General features: G+C 36.3%; 1 protein-coding gene and 1 pseudogene across 13 annotated transcripts in view; one reads left to right on the forward strand and one right to left on the reverse strand.

Moving 5' to 3' along the window:
- The window catches only part of CARF (calcium responsive transcription factor), a 93,639-nt gene that overhangs the window by 13,041 nt on the left and 53,905 nt on the right, over nucleotides 1–26,693 (reverse strand). For 3 of the 12 annotated variants that reach the window (XM_077885023.1, XM_077885021.1, XM_077885020.1), the window contains one exon: nucleotides 20,736–23,213. In XM_077885023.1, the coding sequence (XP_077741149.1) occupies nucleotides 23,068–23,213 (146 nt within the window). In that variant the 3' untranslated portion in view covers nucleotides 20,736–23,067. Of the gene's footprint in view, nucleotides 1–3,966; nucleotides 6,252–10,063; nucleotides 10,315–13,043; nucleotides 13,184–17,823; nucleotides 17,922–20,735; nucleotides 25,547–26,693 lie in introns of those variants that run through there. The other 9 variants (XM_077885032.1, XM_077885025.1, XM_077885031.1 and 6 more) reach the window with 8 other exon arrangements.
- On the forward strand, nucleotides 1,520–13,186 carry LOC144305892 (methylosome protein WDR77 pseudogene; annotated as a pseudogene). Its single transcript, XR_013372904.1, has 2 exons — nucleotides 1,520–2,483; nucleotides 12,118–13,186. The product of XR_013372904.1 is annotated as a methylosome protein WDR77 pseudogene (transcript).

Genomic DNA, 26,693 nt, shown 5'->3' on the forward strand with positions numbered 1-26,693 from the left:
ATGAATAAATAAATTAAAAAAAAGAATATGGAGATATGTACATATTACTAGAATAAGACTAGGAATACTACACTCTAAAATGCTGTTAATAATGGTTATCAATAAGGAAGTATGTCAGGGAGGAAGTAATTTCCTATGTATATTCCCATATTTGAATCTTCTACAACTAGATATCTACTCAAGTAATAAAAGAAATACAATTATCCCATAAACATGTATTTTATAAAATAAAGGACTGCAGGGAGAAAGATAGGATTTATGAACATTACATAACATAGGATTCACATTGGGCAGTTCTTCCACTGATTTACACCCTATCCTAAGGGAGTTAACTTCCCCATCTCTTTTCTACTGCTTTTCCCTAAATGTTTTTCATTGATTTTAATAAATCAAATAATTCAAAGATTTTTTAAAAATAAAAGTATTTACAAATGAAAACTAAAGGCTTTTTTTAAACATTTTTAAGAAATACAAGGCCAACAGAAATTGATTTCTTTAAAAAACTGAATTGCAATATAAAAATGGATTAGTGTCCATTTTCACATTAAAAATTGTATTTCAGAGCCCTGGGTGGCTCAGCGGTTTAGCGCCTGCCTTCTGCCCAGGGCATGATCCTGGAGACCAGGATCGAGTTCCGCATCGGGGTCCCTGCTTGGAGCCTGCTTCTCCCTCTGCCTGTGTCTCTGCCTCTCTCTCTCTCTCTCTCTGTCTCTGTCTCTCATGAATAAATAAATCTTTAAAAAAATAGTATTTCATATAAAAAAATACGAAGCACCTCACTAATTAAACATGCTAATTTGAACAAAAGTAAGGTATTTCAAATTAGAAAAGTATTTTTTAAAGATTTTATTTATTAATTTAATAAAAGAGAGTACAAGCAGGGGGAGCTGTAGGCAGAGGGAGGGAGAGAGAAGCAAGCCCCCTGCTGAGCAGGGAACACAGTGCAAGGCTCAATCCCAAGACCCCAGGATCACGACCTGAGCCAAAGGCAGACGCTTAAACCACTGAGCCACCCAGTTACCCCTAGAAAAGTCTTGGAATTATATTTAATTCTCATGAGGATGTGATTAGATGCACAATCAAAAAATACTTTAAGATAGATAAATATAACATTTATGGGAAAAAATTGATAATATTATCAAGAGTAAAAATGCTTATGCTGTTTGAGCAATTATTTTTTTTTAATATTTTGTTTATTCATGAGAGACACACAGAGAAAGGCAGAGATACAGGCAGAGGCAGAGGGAGAAGCAGGCTCCATGTAGAGAGCCCAATGTGGGACTTGATCCCTGGTCTCCATGATCACTCTCTGGCTGAAAGCAGACGCCCAACCACTGAGCCATCCAGGTATCCCAGTTTGAGCAATTATTTTATGTGTAGGAATCCAAACCAAAAACATAGTAGTCAGAGATGCAAAAAATGACTTTTATACCAAAAATATTTGGCAGTAAAAATATATTTTTTAGGAATCTCGGGCGGGCGTCCAGTTTGGGTCTAGGTTGGAGTTAGAGGGGTGGAGATGCGGAAGGAAGCCCCGCCCCCTCGAGCGCCCCCCGCGAGTGGAACCTTCCCCCTAATGCGCCCACTCGTTTGAAACTGCAGTTAGAGGCTGCGCAGTATCGGTCCGATGGGGCGCTCCTGCTTGGGGCCTCCAGCCTTAGTGGCCGCTGCTGGGCTGGCTCCCTCTGGCTCTTCAAGGACCCTTGTGCCGCCCCCAACGAAGGCTTCTGCTCCGCTGTCCAGACAGAAGCCGGAGTGGCTGACCTCACTTGGGTTGGGGACAGGTATCCTAGTGGCTTCCGATTCAGGTGCTATTGAGTTGTGGGAGCTGGACAAGAACCAGACACTCATTGTCAGCGAGTTCTGCAAGTATGAGCATGATGACATCGTGTCAGTGTCCTGAGCTCTGGCACGCAGCTCACTCTGGGCAGGTCACCTGTGTCACGGCCTCTTCCCACAAGGATTCTATGTTCCTTTTATGCGGTGAGGACAACAGAATTTTACTCTGGGATACCCGCTGTCCCAAGCCAGCATTACAGATGGGCTGCACTGCCTCTGGCTACCTTCCTACCTCCCTGGCTTGGCATCCTCAGCAGAGTGAAGTTTTTGTTTTTGGTTTAGAAGCCAAGCCCACAGAGACTTTGTGAGAGACGCTACGTGGTCCCCGCTCAATCACTCTCTTCTTACCACAGTGGTCTGGGACCATCAGGTCATCCACCACATCCTGCCCAGAGCCTCTTGCAGCCCTTGGACCTAAGAGTGTTTCTGAATAGATCGGATTTAAGACAAAAAGCAAATCCCCCATGAGTATCCGCTCCCTTTGCCCTTGCCCTGTCAGCTTGTGAGACCACACAGGAGCCTTACAGTATGCTCTGCACCAGATCTGGGCAGTTAATAGGCATTGTCTCTCAGCCTGAGGGAGACTGAATTCTGGGATCCTGTAGTCATAGGGAAGAAAAACTTTCTTAAAATTGGATATGTAGGTATGTCTGAGTGTGTGTGTGTAGATACATAGTTTTTGGTGGTGGGAGGGAATTAAGTCCATCTTACATCTTTCCCAAGCTCTCCCCCCTACCAGAAACAAAAACAAAAAAAAGTTCACAAAAGGGTTTTATGCTTCCTATGTAGCTGTGCATGAGAAATTAGCCGTGACTGGATGAGGTATGGGATGTGGGCATCCCTGGATTCTTGGAGGCAGCTATATGCACTACTCATGGAGATGGGAGCAACTTTATTTTTTATAGAACTTAATCTGCCTTTCTCATGGCATGCTTCCATTCACAAAAATCCTGCTTAGCTTACCTCAAGGAAGAGTCAGGACACTCATCATAGTTTTGCACATCTCTTTGCCATTAAACAGAGTCAAAAATGCATTTTTCTGGCTTTTCAAAATTTTGGCTGGTGCCTGTGTAATGCTCCCCCTCAACCCCCTGCCCATGGAATTGTATATATGAAAGATGAGTGTCATAGATGCCATGGAAAAAAGTTGGGATGATGGAGAGCTTAAAATTCAGTTAAGTTAAAAACTGACACAGACTTGCAGAAAAATGTCAGCCATGTTTCCCACTGAAAAACAGCTTGAGGCCTGACTCTCCTGGCCTCTGGATCCCATTCTCTGGACATAGGAAGTCTGAATGCTGTTTCTGTGGACTCTGAAGATTTTATAAAGTACAGCATCAGAAAATCAAAAATACTTTTTGGTGAGATAAAAAGCTTAGGCTTTGTTGGCCTGTCTTTTGAAGTGTGTGTTATGTGCAGTTAGACATATCTCACTATGTGAGGCATCAAGGTATCAATCATGGCCCAGGATTTGTGTGTGTGCTTCCCTAGCCCCTTAAGAGTAGCTAGATGGAATTTAAATATTGGATTACTTGGGTTGGTGGACTGGCTATTGCCAGAAGTCCTGGTCAGTTATTGATTATGAAACTAAATACAATCAATTATGTACTTTGGTGCTTTGCAAGTTTAGCTCAGCTGCAGTCACATGAAACTGGGCAGTCTGAAGGAATATGGACAGAATATTTTAAGTAAAGCTTCCATGCTTCACCCTTGCCAAACATGAGCTCTGTTGTCACAATGACCCCAAGTAAAAACATTGGAATTTGTAAAAAAAAAAAATATATATATATATATATTTTAAAGATTTTATTTATTCACAAGAGACACAGAGAGAGAGAGAGAGAGAGAGGCAGAAACATAGGCAGAGGGAGAAGTAGGCTCCATGCAGGGGGCCTGATGTGGGACTCTGGGATCATGCCCTGAGATGAAGGCAGACACTCAACCACTGAGCCACCCAGGCGTCCCTGGCATTAAAAATATTGAAACTACGCAAGTGTTCAACAATCTGGGGATGAATAAAATAGATGTGAAAAACATATGCAATATTATATTATTAAAAACAGTTTTAAAGAAACTTTCAATACAATGTAGTGTTCATTTAAAAAAAAAGCAGGATTTATGACTGTATATGATCCAAAGTATGTTTATTCATTTATTTTTAAGATTCTATTTATTTATTCATGAAAGACACAGAGAGAGAGGCAGAGACATAGGCAGAGGGAGAAGCAGGCTCCATGTAGGGAGCCCTGAGACTCAATCTCAGGACCCTGGGATCATGACCTGAGCCAAAGGCAGACGCTCAACCACTGAGCCACCCAGGCATCCCCAAATTATGTTTAAAGAGGAGAAATTACAAAAATCTTCTCTGATCCATGAAACTTTCCAAGACTTTCAACGGATGCCTGAAACCATGGATATTACTGAAGCCTACATATACTATGTTTTTTCCTATACATACATACCTATGATAAATTTTAATTTCTAGATTAGGCACAGTAAGAGATTAATAACTAGTAATTTTTTAAAAAGATTTTATTTATTTATTCATGAGAGACACAGAGAGAGGCCAAGACATAGGCAGAGGGAGGAGAAGAAGGCTCCATGCAGGAGCCAATGCAGGAGTCGATCCTGGAACTCCAGGACCACGTCCTGAGCCAAAGGCAGACAGACGCTCAACCACTGAGCCATCCAGACGTCCCAATAACAACTGGTAATAAAATAGAATGACTATAAAAACATCATTTGCATTCTGAAAATTACCTTGATCAAATAGGAACTGAACCAGTAAAACTTATGTATCAGGAAATTTAATGATACAGAAAGAAGACTAAAAAAAAAAAATATTTCCTATCTATAAAATCTTTATCAGATACATTTAGTGAACAAATTGTTTCATTCAATAGCTTTTTATTACTGTTCTGCATCCAGTTCCTGTTGACAAATACTCATGTCATGAGAAATATTACCAACATATTTATAGGGCCTATGTGGATAGTTTCCACAAGTCCTGGGCTCAGCACAGCCAACCTATTTCAGAGAACCACTGAATTCTATTATCCAACCTCAGTCTTCAGGTTGCAGAGGAAGAAATCGAGGGCCACAGAAATGAAGTGATTCACCTAAGATAATTCACGTAAATAACAGGCAGAGTTAGTCCTCTGCTTCTTATACTACTTCACAACAACTTTATACATCTCACAAACTATCTTAACAGCATCCATTGTTGAATTTTGCATTGCAGGTATTTCCTGTGAAAACACTTTTAGCCAAATGGTATAGACAAAAATGGAAGAATTAACTGGACATAAAATTGAAGAGTAGAAAAACAAAACAAAACAAACGAAAAAAAAACAAAAAAAAAAATTGAAGAGTAGGTTCAGGAGAAATTATACAGCTAAAGATTGTAACTAAATGAAATTTATGATAATTTTTAACCTCCTCTTTCTCCTTTATACCTTTTATTTTCTATTTTTTTAAAATTTTTATTTATGATAGTCACAGAGAGAGAGAGAGAGAGGCAGAGACATAGGCAGAGGGAGAAGCAGGCTCCATGCACCAGGAGCCCGACGTGGGATTCGATCCCGGGTCTCCAGGATCGCGCCCTGCGCCAAAGGCAGGCGCCAAACCGCTGCACCACCCAGGGATCCCCTCCTTTATACCTTTTAAAGTGGAAATGGGTAAAGCTCTAGCTTTTGCACTTGTTGCTACATAGTTAAAATCTATGGAACTGTAAACTCTAGTGTAATTAAAAATTAAAATGATCTCAGTGTTTCCATGGAAATAAAAAGACTTCGTGAATAAATAATCACTATTATACAACTGACACAGAAGTCTGTTACTCTGAAAGCCACAAATTGTCTTATAGCTACTATCGGCTTGTTTTGTTTTGTTCTTTCCTGTATCTTTTGATGAAATTCTTCTTCTTTTTTTTTTTTTTTTTAAGATTTTATTTGTTTATTCATGAGAGACACACAGAGAGAGGCAGAGACACAGGCAGAGGGAGAAGCAGGCTCCATGCAGGGAGCCCAACGCAGGACTCGATCTCGGGTCTCCAGGATCACGCCCTGGGCGGCAGGTAGCACTAAACCACTAAGCCACCTGGGCTGTCCCGATGAAATTCTTGAAAACCCAAATACACCCGTATTTTTTATTCATATAATTCTAGTATCAAAGCATTACAAGGTATTTTCAAATGTTAATCAAACCTGAAAAGAGAAGAAGGATCTTCTTAACACAGCTAATATATTTACCAAATTCTAATCATCTTCTTAAAGGCGGAATTTAGGGCAGCCCCGGTGGCTCAGCGGTTTAGCGCCGTCTTCAGCCCAGGGCATGATCCTGTAGACCTGGGATCAAGTCCCACGTCGGGCTCCCTGCCTGGAGCCTGCTTCTCTGTCTCTGTCTCTCTGTGTCTAATAAATAAATAAAATCTAAAAAATAATAATAATAATAAAGGCAGAATTTATTACTGCTACCTAACCATATTTTAGGCAAAAGCAAAATAATTAAAGAAGTTTAATGTTTATTAAATAAAAAACTGAATAATGTATAAAAAGGATAAAAAATGATAGTTTAAGGTAGTTGGTTTGAAAAAAGACTAGAAAACAGGGGCGCCTGAGTGGTTCAGAGGGTTGAGTTTCTGCCTTTGGGTTGTCATGATCTTGGGGTACTGGGATTGAGCCAGGGAGCCTCTTTCTCCTTCCTCCTCTGCCTCTCCCTTCACTTGTGCTCTCTCTCAAATACATAAAATCTTAAAAAAAAAAAAAAAAAAGACTAGAAAGCAGAAAGATTTTTCTGAAATATTTTTACAATCAGGTCTACAAATCTGATATGCCTCAATTGTAGAGAAGCGATATATATATACCTGGAATAGTAAGGGGCATTTAGACTGGAGTTACCACCTTATATTGTAATGTCTCTTGGACACCGCTATGATAATACACTGTATACACTGAATATGTATTTGTTAACTAAGAGACTGAAGAGATTGCTTTAATTAGCAACTAATCTAATCTGTGATACTTCCTGCCCCAACATTACCTCCCAGGTTCAAAGTGGACTTAATTGACCAGTTTTAAGCATTCTTGGTGTTCCTTTTAACTTCTCTTTTTTTGTTTTTAAAGATTTTTAATTTATTTATGAGAGAGAGAGAGAGAGAAAGAGAGAGAGAGAGACAGAGACAGAGACATGGCAGAGGGAGAAGCAGGCTCCATGCAGGAAGCCTGATGTGTGAGTCCGGGATCACGCCCTGAGCCAAAGGCAGACACTCAACTGCTGAGCCACCCACATGTCAGTCTTTTAACTTCTTAATCTAAATGTTGGAGGGCCTCAGGGCTAGATCTGGGCATTCTTCTCTTCTTTATCTGCATTTTTCCCTCTCAGGTGATCTCTTTGTTCTCCAGTTTCTCATTATCATCCATGTTGATAATTCACAAAAATGTTTATCTACAATGCTGACCTCTGGACTTGTAATTCTAAGTGCCTACTTACCATTTCCATCTGAAAGTCAAAACCAACCAGGTTCAAAAAGAGCTCTTGCTTTGTTTTTCTGAATCTATTCCTTCCTTCAGTTTTCGTCAACTCAGTAAAATTCACTACCATTCACATAGTTGATCAAGGCTAAAACCTTAGCTGGAGTCATTCCTTCCCTTCTTTCACACACATCCCCACATGTCCTCCCCCAAAAGCCAACCAATCAGCAAGTTCTGATGATTCTATCTCCAAAATATATCCTGAATTTGTCCATTTCTCTTTGCCTCCTGTATCCCTATCACTCTAGATCCAAATCACCTAAACTCTCACCTGTGCCATACCAATAACCTCCTAATTGCTCCCTCCATTTCCATTCATGTCTCTCTATAACATATTCTACAACATATAAACCCGGGTGCATCACTTCTCCACTAAAAATTCTCTAACGTTTTGTTTTACTCAGAATGAAATTGATACTACAATGACCAAGGACTCTAAGGCCTTCTGTATGTTTCTGACCTCATCTAATACACCACCTAATACACCATCTAATACGCCTACTTTCTTTTTTTTTTCTTTCTCTCCTTTTTTTCCCAACTCAAGGCCTTTGCATTACTATTCCTCCTATCTGTGAAGCTCTTCCCTCTGCTTTTTGAATGATGGTTCCGTTTGTCTATTAAAATGCTATTTCCCTAAAAATACCACCAAAATAACCTGTTGATAAGCAAAACTAAGTTTTTTGCTTATTGCAGTAAGGAGAATACTACCTTGACAGACCTTAGCAGTGTCTCTGAGGAGGTTGTTTATGAGGTTCTGGGGGTCTAACTTCAGTTTTTCAATACAAGGGCCTCATTAGTATTGAGTAGTCTGCAAGCCTGATGGGGAAACCTCAAGTCAAGTAACCCATCAAAAAGTCCTCCTCCTCACATAAGTAGGACCACCTTAGTACTTTTGCCATGCTCAGCTATTGTCTGGGAGCAGCCTGTGAGAAGCACAGCTTCTGCACCAGCACCATGGTAGATCCAGAGCATAGCAGCTGGGATCCTTTGTCAATTACTCCATCTGCAGCAGGAGCTCTGAGGGACTCATTTTCATAGCTGCCGTGGCCTACCTCTTGTGCTAAACAGATTTATCTCTTCCCACAGATCAGAGTGCCAGACTTCTATGGTTCTTCTGGGCCCATTTTCCTGAGGGGAAACTTAGAAGGAACCTCTAACACTGTAGTTGATCTTTGGAGTTACAACTGGTATTCATCTTCTCCCACTTCCAGTAGTTATTCTAATTTCCCTCACTCTCAGCTATTAACTCACCAGGTCTTGGAGGCTCACTGCTGGTATTGATGTAGGAAAGATGCTAGTGTTCGGAACTGATGGCCAAGAAATAATTCTTGAGATGTCTTTGATACAAAAAGGTGGTTTTACTAATGCACAGGGAAGGACCCATGGGTAGGAAGAGCTGCACTGGGGTGAGAAGTGGTGATTATATACTTTCAAGTTGGGAGGGGGTTAAGGAGAGCCTAGGTCTCTAAGGAATTTTGGAAGGAAGGCTTCCAGGATCTTGAGGGGGAGTGGGGGCTAGCTATTGTTGGGAAAAGGTCATTTATTACTGTCTAATAAGACCTTAGCCATGAGACCTTTCAGATGTATTATTGGTGGGTCATATACTTGGGGAGATGACTGCCAACACATATTTTGGGGGTTAAAGGAAGTTTCCAAAGGGATTTTTATATGTTAAAGTAGACTTACAGGATTCTGGGGGTCAGGCTAACATTCCATTTTGCCCTTAGCAAAGTATTCACATTGAGACAGCTGAGATCCTAGAGAAAATGCCACTTGGCCTATATCAAGGACTTGTCAATGGGCTGTAAGTAGTAAGGAAATTTTTCTTTTGCCTTTGTTTCCCACATCAGTATGACTCAAATCTCAGTTTCTGAGGGGACTAAGCAATCGTATCGTTCTTATGGTGACACTGCTACATGCACCCATTCACAATTATAGTGGAGCATGGAAATAACCAAAGGTGCCCAAATGAATCATCTGGGTTCCACAGTCCCTCTGCTCTATGTCCTCCTGCTGATCTGGGTTGATTACCCTCTCCAGTATGCCGATGCCTTTTCCTACCTGTTGGTGCCTGGATACAAGGACTTCAAAGTGCCCAGACAGCAGCTTTATCTTATAGTATACAAACTTTTGTGTGTTCCCTCGCAAGAGTATGCTCCCTTTGGGGACCAGGACTCCCAACCCTACAGAGCCCAGAATTAAAAGGATGGGAAGCACAAAATCTCCCAGTGTGTCATTGGGGCTATTTCTGATTCTGTCCCTTGGTTATTGCATTCATGTATTCTTCCTGTCAGGAACACAGCACCATAGAGAGGTCTCTGATTTAAGGCATATATTACATCTTCAAGAATCAACATCCTTTCAGGATGGTGCCTCTAATGCTGAAGCTCTGCTTTAAGAAGGCCATTTCAGCATTCTACCAATGTATCATCCTAAGTGCAACAATTTTTTGAAGAAACAGACCATACACATGGTTTTGCATACATATTCATATCTCTCTGTAACTATACAGAGTATAGCCTTACTGGCTCCATTTAACCTAGGTGACCAACTTTTATTTCTCCCTAGACAAAAGTAGAAGATAGGAAATAAGAAATTGCTTAGTTGTTTTTCTAATGAGAATGTTTGTCATATTGTCTTTATACATTTTAAGGAGACCTATGTATATAACAAAATCCATGGGCCTGGGTGGCTCAGTTGGCTAAGTGTCTGACTCTTTTTTATTTTTAATTTTTAAAAAAATTTTTAAAAAGATTTTATTTATCCATAAATGAGAGAGAGAGAGAGAGAGAGAGAGAGAGAGAGAGGCAGAGACACAGGCAGGGGGAGAAGCAGGCTCCATGCAGGGAGCCTGCCGAGTGTCTAACTCTTGATCTCAGCTCAGGTCTTGATCTCAGAGTCATGAGTTCAGGTCCTGTGTTGGGCTTCACACTGGGTATGGAGCCTGTATTAAAAAAAAAAAAAATCAAAAAGCATTTTCACATCTGTATCTATTTTATATTTATTTTATTTTATTTTATTTTATTTTATTTTATTTTATTTTATTTTATTTTATTTTATTTTATTTTATTTTATTTTATTTTATTTTATTTTATTTTATTTATTTTTTAAGTAAGCTGAGTCCCAACTTAGGGCTTAAACTCACAACCTCGAGATCAAGAGTCACATGCTCTACTGACTAAGCCAATAAGGCACTCCAATCTACATCTATTTTTAAATATATGACAGCAAAATAAAACTGTTTAGTGACCAATTTCATTCATTTTTTTTCTTTAGATTTTACCCAAGTATTCAAAATTATCCATCAATTAACTCAATTTGACCCTTGTCTAAGGTCTTTGAGTTAGCTAAGGAACTAGAAACTATGATTTTAGTTAAATATAAAGTTCTTTTTTTTAAAAAAAAAAAAGATTTTATTTATTTGAGAGAGAAAGCATAAGTGAGGGGGGGTGGGGAGGGGCAGAGGGAAGACAGAGAGTCAGACTCTCCTGTGGAGCAGGGAATAGAACTCGATTCTAGGACCCCAGCATCATGACCTGAGTGGAAGGCAAATACTTAACCAACTGAGCAACCCAGGCACCCCAAATATAAAGTTCTTAAGAATTTTGATATTATAGAAATAACTTAAGATTATAAAACTTTTTAAAAATATCATTACAATTTTATCTAGTCAATCATGACTCTAAATTTTTGTAAGCTTAATTTGTAGAAATAATGATATTAATTACTTGTTTGTCCCATAAAATCAATGCAAGGAGTATATAAAGTTTAAATTATGAGATGTTCTATCTTTTTGTATAAACTAGCATATTGTGTTGGCATTAATTTGATATATTAAAGTAGGAAGATAATTGTTTTTTAATCCTTTAAACCAGTATGAATAATTCATTCTAATTTGTCCACTGATTCCTCCATCAGGAATATTTTATGAAAATTTTCTACATAATATATAAACTTTGTATTTATAAAAGAAGTTATGCAAACTCCTTAAACCCTATTTCAAAGTCCTTCATCTTGAAACCAAGGTTTTTTTTTCTTCTTTTCTTGCAGTTCTTTAAAAAAGATTTTATTTATTTATTTAATCTGAGAGAGAGAGAGAGAGAGAGAATGAGCATGAGGAGGAGCAGAGGGAGAGGGACAAGAAGACTCCATGCTGAACATGGGAGCCCAACTTGGAGCTCACTCTCATGACCTTAAGATCACTACCTAAGCCAAAACCAAAAGTTGGATCTCAACTGACTGAGCCACACAGTGGCCCTTTTCTTGTAGTTTTAACCAGAAATATCTCTTAAAAGCAATTTTAAAGAAAAAGAAACAAAATTTAATGATTTTTCTATTTTAGAAATTGTTCATTATACATTCCTAGATTGAGCACATAATGACAGAATAATTGTTTTTGTCAATTCTTAATGTTTCCCTAGGAGGGAAAAGAAGAGGAGGAATAGAAATTTAAAAAGAGAAGGAAAATAAATTAAATAAATAAATAAATAAATAAATAAATAAATAAATAAATAAATAAGAGAAGGAGCCACCTTTAGTCAAATACAGAATTATCAGTGTAAAAGATTAATTATCTCTTTTTAATTAATGAGAGGGAAAACTTTAGATGCAGGAAAATGTATTTGACATACATGTACATAGAAGAGGATGAGGGAGAAGGAATCAATCATTACAGCTGGTTTAAATTGTTAATACTTTAAGTATAAAACTGAGAGCGTATTACACTAAAGTGATCTTTCTCTTTTAGACCAACAAGAATATCTCCTTATGGGGTATTTTGAAGGGAAGGAGAAAAAGTCCAAAGGAGAGACAGAAGAGGGAAATGGAGGAACATGGGATGAGGAAGTGGAACAGAAGAATAAAGGACATCATATTCAAATTGTGATTTGAAAGGATTTAGAAAAGACAGTTCTAAATTTTTCATGTTTTTATCTTGCCTTTGCCAAAGAATCTTTTAAGGAGGCAATTTCATAATCCATTGAATATATTTTGGAAGTTTCCTCTTGCCTTAAAAGTAGACAACTGTATATTTGGGTATTGAGTTCATTTTGCTTCAAATCACCTCCCCAAAGGAACAATTGTGTTTATATCAGAAGTTCCCCCCTCCAAAACAATTATAATTCCAACTAATTCTTTTATCTAGAAAGTAAGTAAGACACATTTTGATTCTAGCATAAATACATATAAGATGCAGGAATCCAGCCCAGAATGGCTACAGAACCAAACTAAAGATAAACCTGAGTCTGAGAACACTCTAGCCAATGTGAAACTTGGGGACTTCCCTGTTAAAGAGAACCAGACTTTCATGGACAAAATAAAACAAGAGTGGGCAAAATTCTCATGAAACTTTCATAAATTACTTGAGACAGTTTTCCCAAAGGATGCCAGTCTCAAAAAAACCTTCTGAACCTACAAGTTTACACCCACCTTCATCCCTATGAACCTCTTCTTATAGATGTATGATGAAGAAATGACAAGAGCAAACAAACAGTAATATAGACCATAATAATGTAGATTTCTACCAAAGAAAAGTTTTTCAAACCTGATCAATCAATGGATTAAAAAAAAAGAGTTTATTCCTAGATACAGTATGAAACTAAACAAAACAAACTGGCATTTGGAGTATCTGATGACACAATTAGAAATCAGAGCTCAGACCCAACATGAACTTACCTCACCACTTTCATTGGAGAGACCCTGTGCTGGAGGCTGAAAAGGCCTCAGAAAATTATGCTGTTTCCAAGGTGACCAGATTTTGATAAGACCTCCAAGACCGTCAAACGCTGACTCCTTTAAAATACCTCCAAAATAACCTGTTGATAGAGCAAAACTGAGGTTTTTGCTTACTGCAGTAAGCGAAAATACTATCTGGATAGTCTTAGTATCTCACAGGGGAAGTCAGAGGTACGATATTTATGAATTCTGGGATCTCTTTTAAGATGAGTTGCAAAGAAGAGGATCTGAATGGAATTACACAAAGTTTATACATAATACCTTTTTTTTTTTAATTTTTATTTTTACTTATTTATGATAGTCACAGAGAGAGAGAGAGAGGCAGAGACATAGGCAGAGGGAGAAGCAGGCTCCATGCACCGGGAGCCCGATGTGGGATTCGATCCCGGGTCTCCAGGATCGCGCCCTGGGCCAAAGGCAGGTGCCAAACCGCTGCGCCACCCAGGGATCCCACATAATACCTTTTTGATTGGACACTGGAGGTAAGAGTTTGGAAGTGATTCTTTCACAATCTTTTGCCTTCTTAGACTAATCTGTTATTCACTCTATAACCTGAATTGTTCACTTGCCTGGAACTTCTTTGATTTACAGTGTTTTTTCGAATTGATAGTACTTATCACACCATTTTATAACTGGTTGATTAAAAAATTGTCTGCCACAGGGCACCTGGGTGACTCAATTGGTTGAGTAGCCAGCTCCTGATTTCAACTCAGGTCATGATTTTAGGGTAGTGAGATCCAGTCCCACACTGGGCTCCTAGTTCAGCAGGGAGTCTGCTTGAGACTCCCTCTCCCTCTACCCCTCCCCTTGCACATGTGCTCCCCAAAATAAATAAATCTAAAAAAAAAATACAACTGTCTGCCACTACATTGAGTCCCTATCAGGCTAAGATTAGGTTTTATTAATCTTTCATACAGCCAGCAGGTAACACAGTGTCTGGTTCTCAATACTCAGCCACTATTAATAATGATTGGACAAAAACATACAAACATGTTGACTAATCTGATTTTCAATTTATGAACATGAACCTTAAATGCACCCTTAATCAAGGAGACCCAACAATAATATTACATCTCCTTTGCCTAATTACTTTCATACTAGCTTTTCTCCCCAACATGCTTCCCCCACACACCCATCCTCACAGTTATATAAAGGCCTTGCTTCTTATTTCACTGAGAAAATTGAATTAGTCAAAAGAGAATTTCCAGACTCTCAATTGTACCCACCTACTAGCTTCTTACCCATGTAGTGTCCCTTGTTATCTATCTATAGATAAAGTATCCATGGTCCTATCCAAAGTCAAACCCTTTACTTACGTACTCCCTTTCTCCTACTCAAAGACATTTCTTTAGCAATTTTATCCCCTCAACAACTTCCCCTTCTCTCTTTAGGTTGTTTTCCCTTTATTTTTTTATAAGGACACTCTAAAAACTTAAATATATATGGTAATTTATTCAGAAATATTTTCTAAGCATCTGCCACAGTCACAAATCAATGGGAAAAAAAAAAAAAAAAAGACAAAGATCCCTGCCCCTACTAACCTAGTAGGGAGAGACAGATAAACTATAAAGTTTGTTCTTAATATAGTGGCCAAATGATCCTTTTGTTTTATTTAAAGATTTAATTAATTAATTTATTTATTTAGAGAGAGAGAGAGAGAGAAAGTCAGGGGGTGGGGGGGCAAAGGGAAAGGGAGAGGGAGAGAATCTCAAGCTGACTTCATGCTGAGCATGAAGCCCCATGCAGGGCTTGATCTCATGACTGAGATCATGACCTGGGCTGAAATCAAGAGTTAGAGGCTCAACCTACTAAGCCACCTAGGCATCCCCAAAATGATCCTTTTAAAGGGCAAGTCATATTATGTTGTCATTCTTCTGCTCAAAACTTGGCAATGGCTTCCCATCTCCACTCTGAGTAAAAGCCAAAATCTTTATGATGGATTATGAGACCCTACGTGATCTGACTCCCTATTATCTCTCTGACCTCATTTCCCAGTACTCTCTCACTTTCTCACTCCACTCCAACTATATCAGCCTTGTTGCTGACCTTCAAGGGTAGTGAATACCGCCCAATCCTGTAGTTCTCTTATTTTGCACTACTCTCCATTGTATCTGCAAGATTCTCTTATTCCCTTTAAGAATTTGCTTAAATTAGAAGTGAAGCCCATTCTGATTGCCCTATTTAAAAACTGCAACTCTTACCATATTAACTCTCAAATGTCCCTTTTTCTCTGTTCCATTTTTATACTACATCACTTGTCAACCTAATGTATAAGTATATAGTATGCATACAATAATATATTTAAGTACATATACTTAAGTACATAATGTGCTTATTATTTTAATATATATACTTATTTACTATGTTTATTATTTACTATCTATTTCCCTCTACTGGAAAGTAAACTTCAAAAGGGCAGGAAATATGTCTTTTACTGAATGAATGATGACCATCTTTAAGATTTTAGACTGTCCTTGTAGAATATAAATGTAAAAACCCAACAGTTTCTATAAAGCAATTATAGATAACAGTAGTCATCGCCAGAAATTTGTTTTGCAATTTTATTATGGTAATCAAAAGATTACTCTATCATTTCCATTTGGTCATTATACCTATCTTCAGAAATCTGCAAAATTTAAAATTTCATCCAGATTTTAGAATAGCTTTTTGATTCAATGGGCTCCTTTAATGGATTATTTTGATAGAACTTTAAATGTAACACCTACTAAGCAAAATGTAAAATTCTTAGTCTGGCCCTCTAGAATTTCTGCCATTTAAGCACTCTCTTTTCAGTCTTTACCCCCACTTCTTTCCTTCATTGAGTCCTAAAGTTCTCATTAAAATGAACTTTAACAACAACAACAAAAATGAACTTTATATTTGTATCCCCAAATGAGCTTTATAATTCTTTAAGATTTTATTTATTTATTAGAGTCAGAGAGAGAGAGAGCGAGAGAGAGAGGCAGAGACACAGGCAGAGGGAGAAGCAGGCTCCATGCAGGGAGCCTGATGTGGGATTCGATCCTGGGTCTCCAGGATCACACCCTGGGCTGAAGGCAGCACTAAACCTCTGTGCCACCGGGGCTGCCCTATAATTCTTTCTACTTGCTCCTTGAATTTTATACATCTGGATTTACTCTCATGTCAATGTTCTGTCATGAAAGACCCAACTCAAAGATCCTGTAATCCTAATAGATCACTTATTTTCTGGACTGTGTGGCAAAAGGAATATGGAATGGTATTAGACAGACCTTGCTACCAATATTAACTTTATCACTTAATAGTTGTTTTACAACCTCAAGCAAGTTACTGAATTTCTGAATTTCAGTCTCCCATTTGTGGGAGACACCATTAGTGGCCTAAACAATAGTCAATGAATTCTGTTTTATTAAAATATAATTTTTCTTGGAGCAGTCTAGAATTTTAAAAGAACTACATTTCCTAGCATCCCTTATAAGTAGGGTGGTCATATAATACTCCTAACCAACGAGACAAAAATGAAAGTTAAGGATGGATCTCCTAGGAGAGACCTTTGGCTCACTCATCCAGCATAGGCCTTTTGCTCATTCATTCTTCCTATCTGAATCCTGATCAATGCTGGAAGTAGAGCAACCATCATGGACAAAAAAGCAGCAAGTATACAGATGAAAGCCACATATTAGAGATGGTCATATGAGAAGATTAAGGAAGGGTGAGTTCGTGGTGGCAACATGGAACCACCATACCAGTCCTGGTGAGACTGCTTTCAGATTTGGTTTCATTAAAAAATAAGACCTCTTTATTTGGTTAAGGTATGTAATCATGTCTCTGTTGCATGCAGCCAAAGACACTCCCTAACAGATACATCATTTTGAAAATCAGGATGAGGTGCCTGGGTGGCTCAGTTGGTTGAGTGTTCAACTCTTGATTTCAGCTCAAGTCTTAATCTCAGGGTCATGAGTTCAAGCCCCATGTTGGGCTCTACAATGGGTGTGGAGCTTACTTAAAAAAAATAAGGATAATGCTTACCTTTCAGGATTTAAAATCTTATTATTAATATTAATCATAAAAATGAACATATATTGAGTGTTATAGGTTCTAAGGTCTCAACATAGGCTAACTCATTTAATCCTCATAATAGCTTAGTTAGTGGCTACTACTACTATTTCTTCAGAGGAAAGAAAAATACAAAGAACTGAAAGTTTAAGTAATTTGTCCAAAGTTACACAGCTAATAAAGAGGAAGTGGCATTCAAATTTAACTGTCCAACTTCAGAGCATACGCTCTTAGCAACCAGTCTTCGCTATAATAATAAACTACTTACTTTTTGCCAGGCAAAATGCCAAGTGCTTTAACAAAACAATATAAAGCACCAAATAAAATGTCTGATGCTTACTAAAATGTCAGTTCTCTTCCTCATATGTAATGTCTTCTTCTTAATTCTTATATGATTTTATCCATATTCTTAGTACTAAATTTACCATTTTCTACCTTGTATAAAGTTATATATCATTTGTAAGAGACCCTAAGTCCCTTTAAGGCAAACCTTTAAATATTCATTTTGGTATCTTACATGGCTTAACTCTGTGAGGCACACAGAAGGCTGAGTCACTATGATTGGTGAAACCATGGCAGTGCAGATTGGAAATTATACCATAAAAGGTGGTCCCTATACAGTCAGGCTGTTCTGGAGAATTACTTTGAACCAATTCTATACCTTAAATCCCACTATGATATACCTACCTGCTTCACTCAGATTTGTTGTACTTTATTCCTTTTCATAATCTATCCTTGCACTTCCCTTACAACCTCCTACGTCCTCTCCCAATTCGACTGCTCCTGCAGAAACCCAAATGTGACATATTATCAACACTGTCTGGAGAGCTTTCATATCTAGTCAAGATGGAGGACAAGTGACCATATTTACTCTCCTGCCTGAAACAACTATAAAATTGGATAAAATCTATGAAAAAATTATTCTCAAAACATTGGATATCATTCAAACAAGGACCGTGATCCCTGAAAAATGGAAAACAAATGAGATGAAACCTATGTTATCCCAGATTGCTGTCTGAAGAGTTTCTTGGCTGTGGCAGATGGAGTGGAAAACCACGCAGAACCTCCCAGAGTAGAGGAGATGAAACTCAAAATCAAGGAAGGCCAAAGCAACTAGAGTGTGTCGGATAAAGTACTGGAGAAGAAAGAGCTACACAGAAAACTCCACAGAGATTGATAGAAGGTTACTCTCTAACATTCAACAGAGTATTTAACAATCAGTGCATGAGTATAAGGAATTACTTAAGACCAGGGGAAGAACAACCTCCTAAGGTTCCCAGGGTCCAGAAGAGGCCAATTCTCATCAACCAAAGAAGAAAACCCCATTAATTCAAAAGCAGTGTAGAATACTCAGAAAGGATTTGCCTCAATAATGAGATAAAATTAACAGTATTTTAAATGCTGACAAAATCAAATATCCGTTCCTAACAAAAATTTTCAGCAAGCTAAGAACAGAATTTGATAATTTCTGTCCAATTTGATAAAGGACATATGCAAAAAATATGGTTAACCTTGTAACAGTGAAAGACTAAATGCTTTCCCCCTGAGATCAGAAGCAAGGCAAGGATGTACACTCCAACCAGTTTTTTTTAAAAGATTTTATTTATTTATTCATGAGAGACACACAGAAAGGCAGAGATATAGTCAGAGGGAGAGGCAGGCTCCCCGCAGGAAGCCCAATGCTGGACTCAGTCCCAGGACCCCAGGATCACGACCTGAGCCAAAGGCAGATGCTCAACCACTGAGCCATCCAGGTGCCCCCCACTCCAACCAGTTCTAATCAAAATTTACTTTAAGTTCTAGTCAGTGTAACAGTTGTGAAAAAGAAATACAAGGCATTCAGACTGGAAAAGAAGATGTACAACAGTGTAATTGTCTATGTAGAAAATCTAACAGAATCTACCAAAAAGCTATGAGAATAAGTGAGTTTAATAAGGTTGTTAAGATAAGATCCACAGAACAAATCAATTGTACTTCTATATTGATGCAAAAAAGAAATTGAAATAAAAAAACACTTATTTAGAAGTTCTTAGTGATAAATCTGACAAAAGATATGTGAGACTTACACATTGAAAACTCTAAGACATTGCAGAGAAAAAAATAAAGTATCAATATTAAGATTTCAATTATCACCAAATTGATCTATATAGTCTACATATCCCAGTCAAAATCCAATCAGGCATTTAAAAAAAAAGAAAATGACAAGGTGATTCTAAAATTCACACGGAAAAACAAAGAATTTAGAATAGCCAAAAGAAATCTGAAAGGAAGAATAAGGTTCAAAGACTATATTACTGGATTCAAAGACTCATTATAAAGGTATAATAATCAAGATAACATGGTACTGGCATCAGTACGGACAAGTTTCTCAATCTTGGTACTACAGACATTTTCAGCTAGATAACTTTTTGTTGTGGGGACTGTCCTATGCATTGCACAATATTGTGCAGAAGCTCTGGCTTCTATCAGAAACCAGAATATCTCTTTAGCTCTATTAAAATTGTCTCCAGGGCAGCCCCAGTGGCTCAGCAGTTTAGCGCCGCCTGCAGCCCAGGGCATGATCCTGGAGACCCAGGATCAAGTCCCATGTCAGGCTCCCTGCTTGGAGCCTGCTTCTCCCTCTGCCTGTGTCTCTGCCTCTCTCTCTCTCTCGTGAATAAATAAATAAAAGTCTTTCAAAAAATAAAAAATAGTCTCCAGATTTTGTGCAATGTCCCCTAGAGGCAAAATTACCCTGCTTGAGACCACTGTGATAGACTAGAGATCAATGATAAAGAACAGAGTCCAGAAAGTCATCCAAATATATGTAATTAATGGATTTTTCATCAAGGGTATAAATTTAATTCAGTGGAGAAATACAATCTTTTTTTTTTAAATACAATCTTTTTTAAAAAATGGTATGCAAGAAAGAGTCCTGTACCACATATATAAAAATTAACTCAAAATAGAGCATGCATCTAAATGTAAACTCAAAGTTATAAAACTTCTTAGAAGAAAACTTGGGAAAAATTCTAACCATAGGTTAGGAAAAGATCTCTTAGGTCTCTTACACAAAAGTATGATCCACAAAAGAAAAAAAAAGATACACTGGACTTCATCACAATTAAGAACTGTTCTTTGAAAGATTTTGTTAAGAAACTAAAAAGATAAGCTATAGATCAGGTGAAAATACTTGTAAATAACATTTCTAAAAAATGGACGTGGGTCTACAATATACTTTTTAAACCTCTGTAATAAGAAAAGAACAATTCCAATTAAAACTGAGGTAAAGATTCAAACAGACACTTCACTAAAGAAGATATACAGATGGCACATAACACATAAAAAGATGTTCAACAGCATTGGTCCTTATACAAACAGAAATTAAAACCACAATCAGATACTCTACATATCTATTACAATGCTTAAAATCCTGTCCATACCAAGTGCTGGCTAGAACTCTCATATACTGCTGACAGGAATGTAAAGTGGTACATCCACTTTGGAAAAATCACTTGACAGTTTCCTAAAATGTTAATTTACACCTATCATATGATGCAGCCATTTCACTCCTAGATATTACTTAAGAGAAATGAAGGCATATATTCATACAAAGACTTTTATACAAATGTTCATAGAGGCTTTATTTGTAATAGCCAAGAGCTGTAAACAGCCCAGCTATCTATCAACAGATGAATGGACAATTTGGTATATCTGTACAATGGAATACTACTCAACAATAAAAAGGAATGGACTATTCATATATCCTGTGACAGAGATAAATCTGAAAATAACTGTGCTGAGTGACAAAGGTCAGATAAAAATGTTCATACTATATCATTTTTATAAAATTATAGACAAAGCAAATTGATGTCTAGGGACAGAAAGCAAATCAGTCATTGTTTGGGGATGGTGAGGTGGGGATGGAAGTCAGGAAGAAGAGGGTATGGATTACAAAGAGGCAGTAGGATCTTTTGGATGTGATGGATATGTTCATCATCTTGATTGTGGTGATGGTTTCATAGGTATATAGATATATCAAAACTTATTAAATTGTGCACTTTAAATATGTGCTTTTTGTTTTATGTCAATTATACCTCAATAAAAATATTTTTAAAACCTCTGCTAATATCTGATTCCACTCTGTCCTCTAGTTTTAGAAACTTTTTTTCCTAGTAGAGATATGATTGACACATAACATTAAGGTATACAATGTATTGATTTGCTAATTTATATTTTGCAATATAATTACCACCATAGATAGAGCTAGCTAATATCACTATCATGCCACACAATTATTCTTTCCTCTTTTTATTACCCCCCATTCTTTCCTTTTAGATGTAGTCTCTGAGCAACTTTGAATTTTATAATGCAGTATTGCTAACCATACTTACTATGTGTACATTAGAATTCCAGGACTTATTTACTAATTGCAAGTTTGTACTCTTAAACAACATTTCCCCTGTACTATTATACCCATATCACATTTTCAAAGGTTTTCAATTTTAACTATAGAATTTATTCTTCTCATGAATCAAATTTAGAATCCATTAGTTTTTTTTTAAGATTCTGATTTTATTCCTGAAGTCTTAAGAATTCAGTCAGCAATGAATATTCGTATTATTTAACACTAGTTTTCATAGCTAACATGTATGTGCCAAAAGTACACTAAATTTCTGCCATTATAACTAAGTTAATCAAGTAGAAGTTACAGATACCAAAGCAATACACCATTTAACATGTCTAACGTCTAAATCAGCTGATGGGGAACAGTTAATACAGTGTCTTTTCTGAAGAGAATAAGATTTTCTATGGTCCTATAAAATAGGCAGGGTGGAATAAAGCAAAAAAAGCCAAGAGGGAAAACACTGATGATCCCTCCTTTTTTGAATCATATACTTCTTTCATTATGTCAAAAAATATAAAGCTGTACTTGAAGATGTCACAGTGTCAAGATGTAATAGAAAAAGAATTAATACCTTCTTACATGCATTGTTTTAAAATATTGATGGTTGGCTGAGCTGAGAGTACTAAATGCATATATGTCCCTAAATGTAACAATAATAGGGATTACCGGCAGTTATACTGAAAAACTTTCAGGTTCCAAATTGAACATAAATTTCTAGCCAAAGTTCTCAGGTAAAGTGTTTATTCAACATCTGATGAACAAAACTACCACTATCCCCAGAATAAAAGTATAAAAAGAAAACTAACAAATTTAAGAAAAAAATAACACAGGATTTTTAATGAAAAATATTACATTATAACAAAGACACTATACATTAAGTTGCTATATATATATATATATACACACACACACACAAACACACACACACACACACACACACATTTTAAAACTTTAAAAAAGACCTGGTACAAATTAAATGACATCTTTCTCATACTCACATGATTAAGTATGTATTTTGACAGGATGTAAAAATGAAACACAAGCTGGTAGGCCTCAAAATCAGAAACTGTAATGCAGGATCAGCTTCCAAAATCTGTTTTCTATCATTTTCATGACTTTTAGAAAACATCGGATAAGACAAGGTACTTTTTATAAAAGCTTTTTCTTTTAAGCATGTTAACTGCTTATGGAAAAAATTAATATTGAAGGAAAAGCCCACCATGGCGGTATTTATTTATAATTCACTATAGTGTATATAAAATTCACTGGGAGGCTTTGAAACATGAAAACTACAATGAGTGAAAAAGCTCAGTTGCAATTATGAATTTCTAACTACTTATTTTGAACGTCCAACTTTTATGACAGATATTACACCTTGTAATACATGACACAAAAGAGCATATATCAAACTTTGCTGTAGAGCTGTTAGGAGAATGCCAAATATAGCTACTGAAAATTTTATGCACTTGCATTTAATACCCTGTGCATTTAAAAAATAATTTACTATTTAAAATATGTAAACATACTTTTAAAAAAGTGATGCTAAGCACCTTTAAAATATAATACTGATATACTGTGACTGAACATGCATGTAGAGGACAAATGAATTTTTAAAAATTTAGAAGCCATTTTTAAAGAGCTACTCATTGAAATACTTACATGAAAATATTGATAGTTCCAGTTTCTACCTAAAAACCAAAAGAGTATACAATTAGGGACTTAAACCTTCCTTCATGCTTTTTAATTTTGTTTTTTGTTTGTGGGGAGGATGTACTGTAACTTTCTGTCCTCATTAAAAAAAAAAAAAGAAAGAAAGAAAAAAACAGAAAACAAAACAAAACAAAACAAACCCCCACAAAAACCCAGTACCAGAAAGAGACATTCACATAAAATGAAGTGAGAGAAATATTTTTAACTACGCTTTGTTCTTGATCAAGTGCCAAAGTCTGAATGCTCTAACATCTCTCATCCTTGTAGGTAACTGACTAGAGTTTGTTTCTTAACAAGCATTTCTCCTTAACAACTCAACATCAAAAAGGAATAGAATGTCTCCAAAGGAATATAGTTCAACTGGTAAAATATTTAATAATAAAAAACTACTGCCATTAATGAAAAGATTACTTAATATCTTGAAAACAGTTTCCATAAAACCCAGAAATAACAAATGAAAAGAATCATTACCTATAATATAATATAATACTACATTATAAATTTAGACTTATACCCTTTAAGTACACACAGACTAAGAGAAATCTGGGGTTGAAGTAACTAAGAGCTGTGTCTTAGGAGTAACATAATCAGATTTTGCAGCCTGCCTCTAAAATGCTGACATCAAATACTTTCAATTCTTAGAACAGTTAGCTATTCTAACTAAAAATCATATATGTAACTGAATATTAACTTTTTATTAAATAGGATTATAAATACATATTCATATTAAATAGGGTATAAATCTAAAGAGCAAAGACTTTAAGAGTTCCAATCACTTCTAATATAACAATGCTTTATACTTAGATACATGCTGTGTACCTGCAACAAAGTGAATTAAGAATGAGAGACTGGACTTAGAAAAGAGAAAAATGATTCATATTTATATAAAATATTATGGTTAAATTTCACATTATATCTTATATGCTTTGAATATTAAACATTAATATCCATTTGAAATCCTTATTACTTTTAAATAAAATCCTAACTATACCCACAAATGGTCTCTGGGTTGAAAAAAACCTTTACATTGATTTATTGACAGTTTATAATTGACATTTCTAGTTTACCAACCTTCCAGAAAACAGAAGCTTACAATGAATATAGTGATTAGGACTTATTCAGCATTTCAAGTAAATATAGTTACTCAACAAGCAAATATACATACACATCAGTTGTTTTAAATATGAACTAAATTTTAACTACAAATACTTACCTTGAAATATTATAAATTCTAATACCACCAATTCAGTAAGAACTCTGGCATAGAAAAATAAACACAACTCAAATTCTTTTCCAACCAGAGCTGAATCTTCGATACAAAATAGGAAAAAAAAATCCTCTCCTGATATCAAAAAGTTCCCCCAAATCATCTGTAAACACCAGGGGAAGTCTATTATTCTTTCTGAATTCTCTTAATTTCTACATGTTTCTATCCACAAGTAGTGCTTTCCTTACATTAGTATATAAATCCATGCAATATACATTTATTTCTGTTGCTTATCTGATTAATTCAAGTTAAAATTCTGAGTACTTACCAAGACACTTTAAATTTCTACTAGATGACCATTATTATGTTACAGGTTTGTAGTGTTAAGTATAAAAATTATAATGGAAGAAGCCAAAATGCAACTACAGTTTCCACAGATGTGAATGCTGCGCTTCGTGTTATGATTAAAATCTACTATTGTTTTATCCTTCCTAATTAGACAGACTACAAATAATCTCTCACCTGTCTGCTAACGTAAAGAATTTCGTCACAACTTTAAAGAGGAAAAAAGTTCTTTTGTAACTTTTTAAAAAGTCAACATACATATACACAGTCACACACACACACACACACACACACCTTTTTGTTGTTGTTTTTGTCTATTCAGACCTCAAACTGGGTATTTCCAAGGTATGAGTTAGGTAACTATTTGTGTTCAGACTATATTGTCATGGATAAATTCAAATGATCTTTTGAAATACTGGCCTTATCAGTAATCAAAAAGCATAAGAATTATACAAAATGAGAGGAGTAAAATAGCTTCCAAAAATATGGACTTGGCAACAAACATCGGTTTTAAATCAAAGTTGCTCATTGAACTAGTCTTCAGTCCATTTATCACAATGCTGCGCTTTGACAATATTCACCTTCTTTTTTATGACATCAGAAGTCACCCAAGTTGTAAATTCTGAAAAGCTTCAATAATTTATGTGGCAGATAATTTCTTACAGTCCAAATTTTTTTTTGTTTCCATAGACAATGGAGGTTCTTTGGGTTCTTGCTTAACTTGGTTCACAGAAATGGTACCTTCTGGATTTTCTTCAACTTTAAAACCAAACATAAAAGAAAAAGCCTAAAGGTTAATGTAACTTATAACACTGGAATCTTTATAATTACATGAATTTAGAAGCAAGGCAAAAAACTGCAGTTTTTTTGAAAAGCAGTGTGTTTGAGAACTCAGTACTTCTGACATCTTAATAGTCATTTATAATAAATTCTTACAGGATGTGTACACCTGAAACTAATGTAACAATATGTGTCAACTAAACTTCAATAAAAAAAAAGAAAAGAAAAAGAAAAATTATAAAAAATTAAATGTTGAGAAGTTTAAAAAAATTCTTTCAGTATGCTTCTGGTAATGAAAACAAGAAGGGACTAAAAACCATAGTTATTCTCCTTTACAGATACTTTGACAAAAAAGCAGTCCATAATTTAATAAAATTATGAGGACTATCTTATATTTAAGCTTAACTGTCTTTAAGAATATATGTAAAAAGAAGTCAGGAAGCCTCCCATTATTTGAAAATGATATTTTGCAAACAGTAGACATATATATTACAAATTCACAGATTTGTTACCACTCCCATTTGGTTTCCATATGTGGTCATATATCGAGGAAAATGTTCCCTCCCTAAAGAAACTCCCCTATATAAGTACATATAAAAAATGTGCCATATCTTAATGGATAGTTCTGACTTAGCTGTACAAGCTATGTGTTTGCTTATCTGAAATACTGCACACTGTGCTTACCATTCTAATTTTAAAGTATTTACGATCAGATTAATCTGAAAGCAGCATACCAGCAACACTATCTTATCTGGCAGGTGGAATGTCTAAGATAAAATCTTTCTCTCTCTTTCTCGCAATATCAGTTTTGACTTGCTATAGGGAACCAGGATTAAAGGGACTAATATTTGCTCAGGAAAGTGCGTTGAACACACTTTGGGTATATAAGGAGCTAGTCCACACTATAGAAAAAAAAGGTAGAAGATGGATTTGAATGACCCTCAAAATTCATATTCAGGTGAAGTAGACCCTCAGATCATGATCTAACTTGATATATCATGCAAATTCAGATCCAAAGAGGGTCTCCTTTAAAGCAATCTGAATTAGAGGGGATCCCTGGGTGGCTCAGTGGTTTAGCGCCTGCCTTTGGCCCAGGGCGCAATCCTGGAGTCCCGGGATTGAGTCC

This window comes from Canis aureus, chromosome 36, assembly GCF_053574225.1.
Source record: "Canis aureus isolate CA01 chromosome 36, VMU_Caureus_v.1.0, whole genome shotgun sequence".
In the NCBI taxonomy this organism is placed as follows: Eukaryota; Metazoa; Chordata; class Mammalia; order Carnivora; family Canidae; genus Canis; species Canis aureus.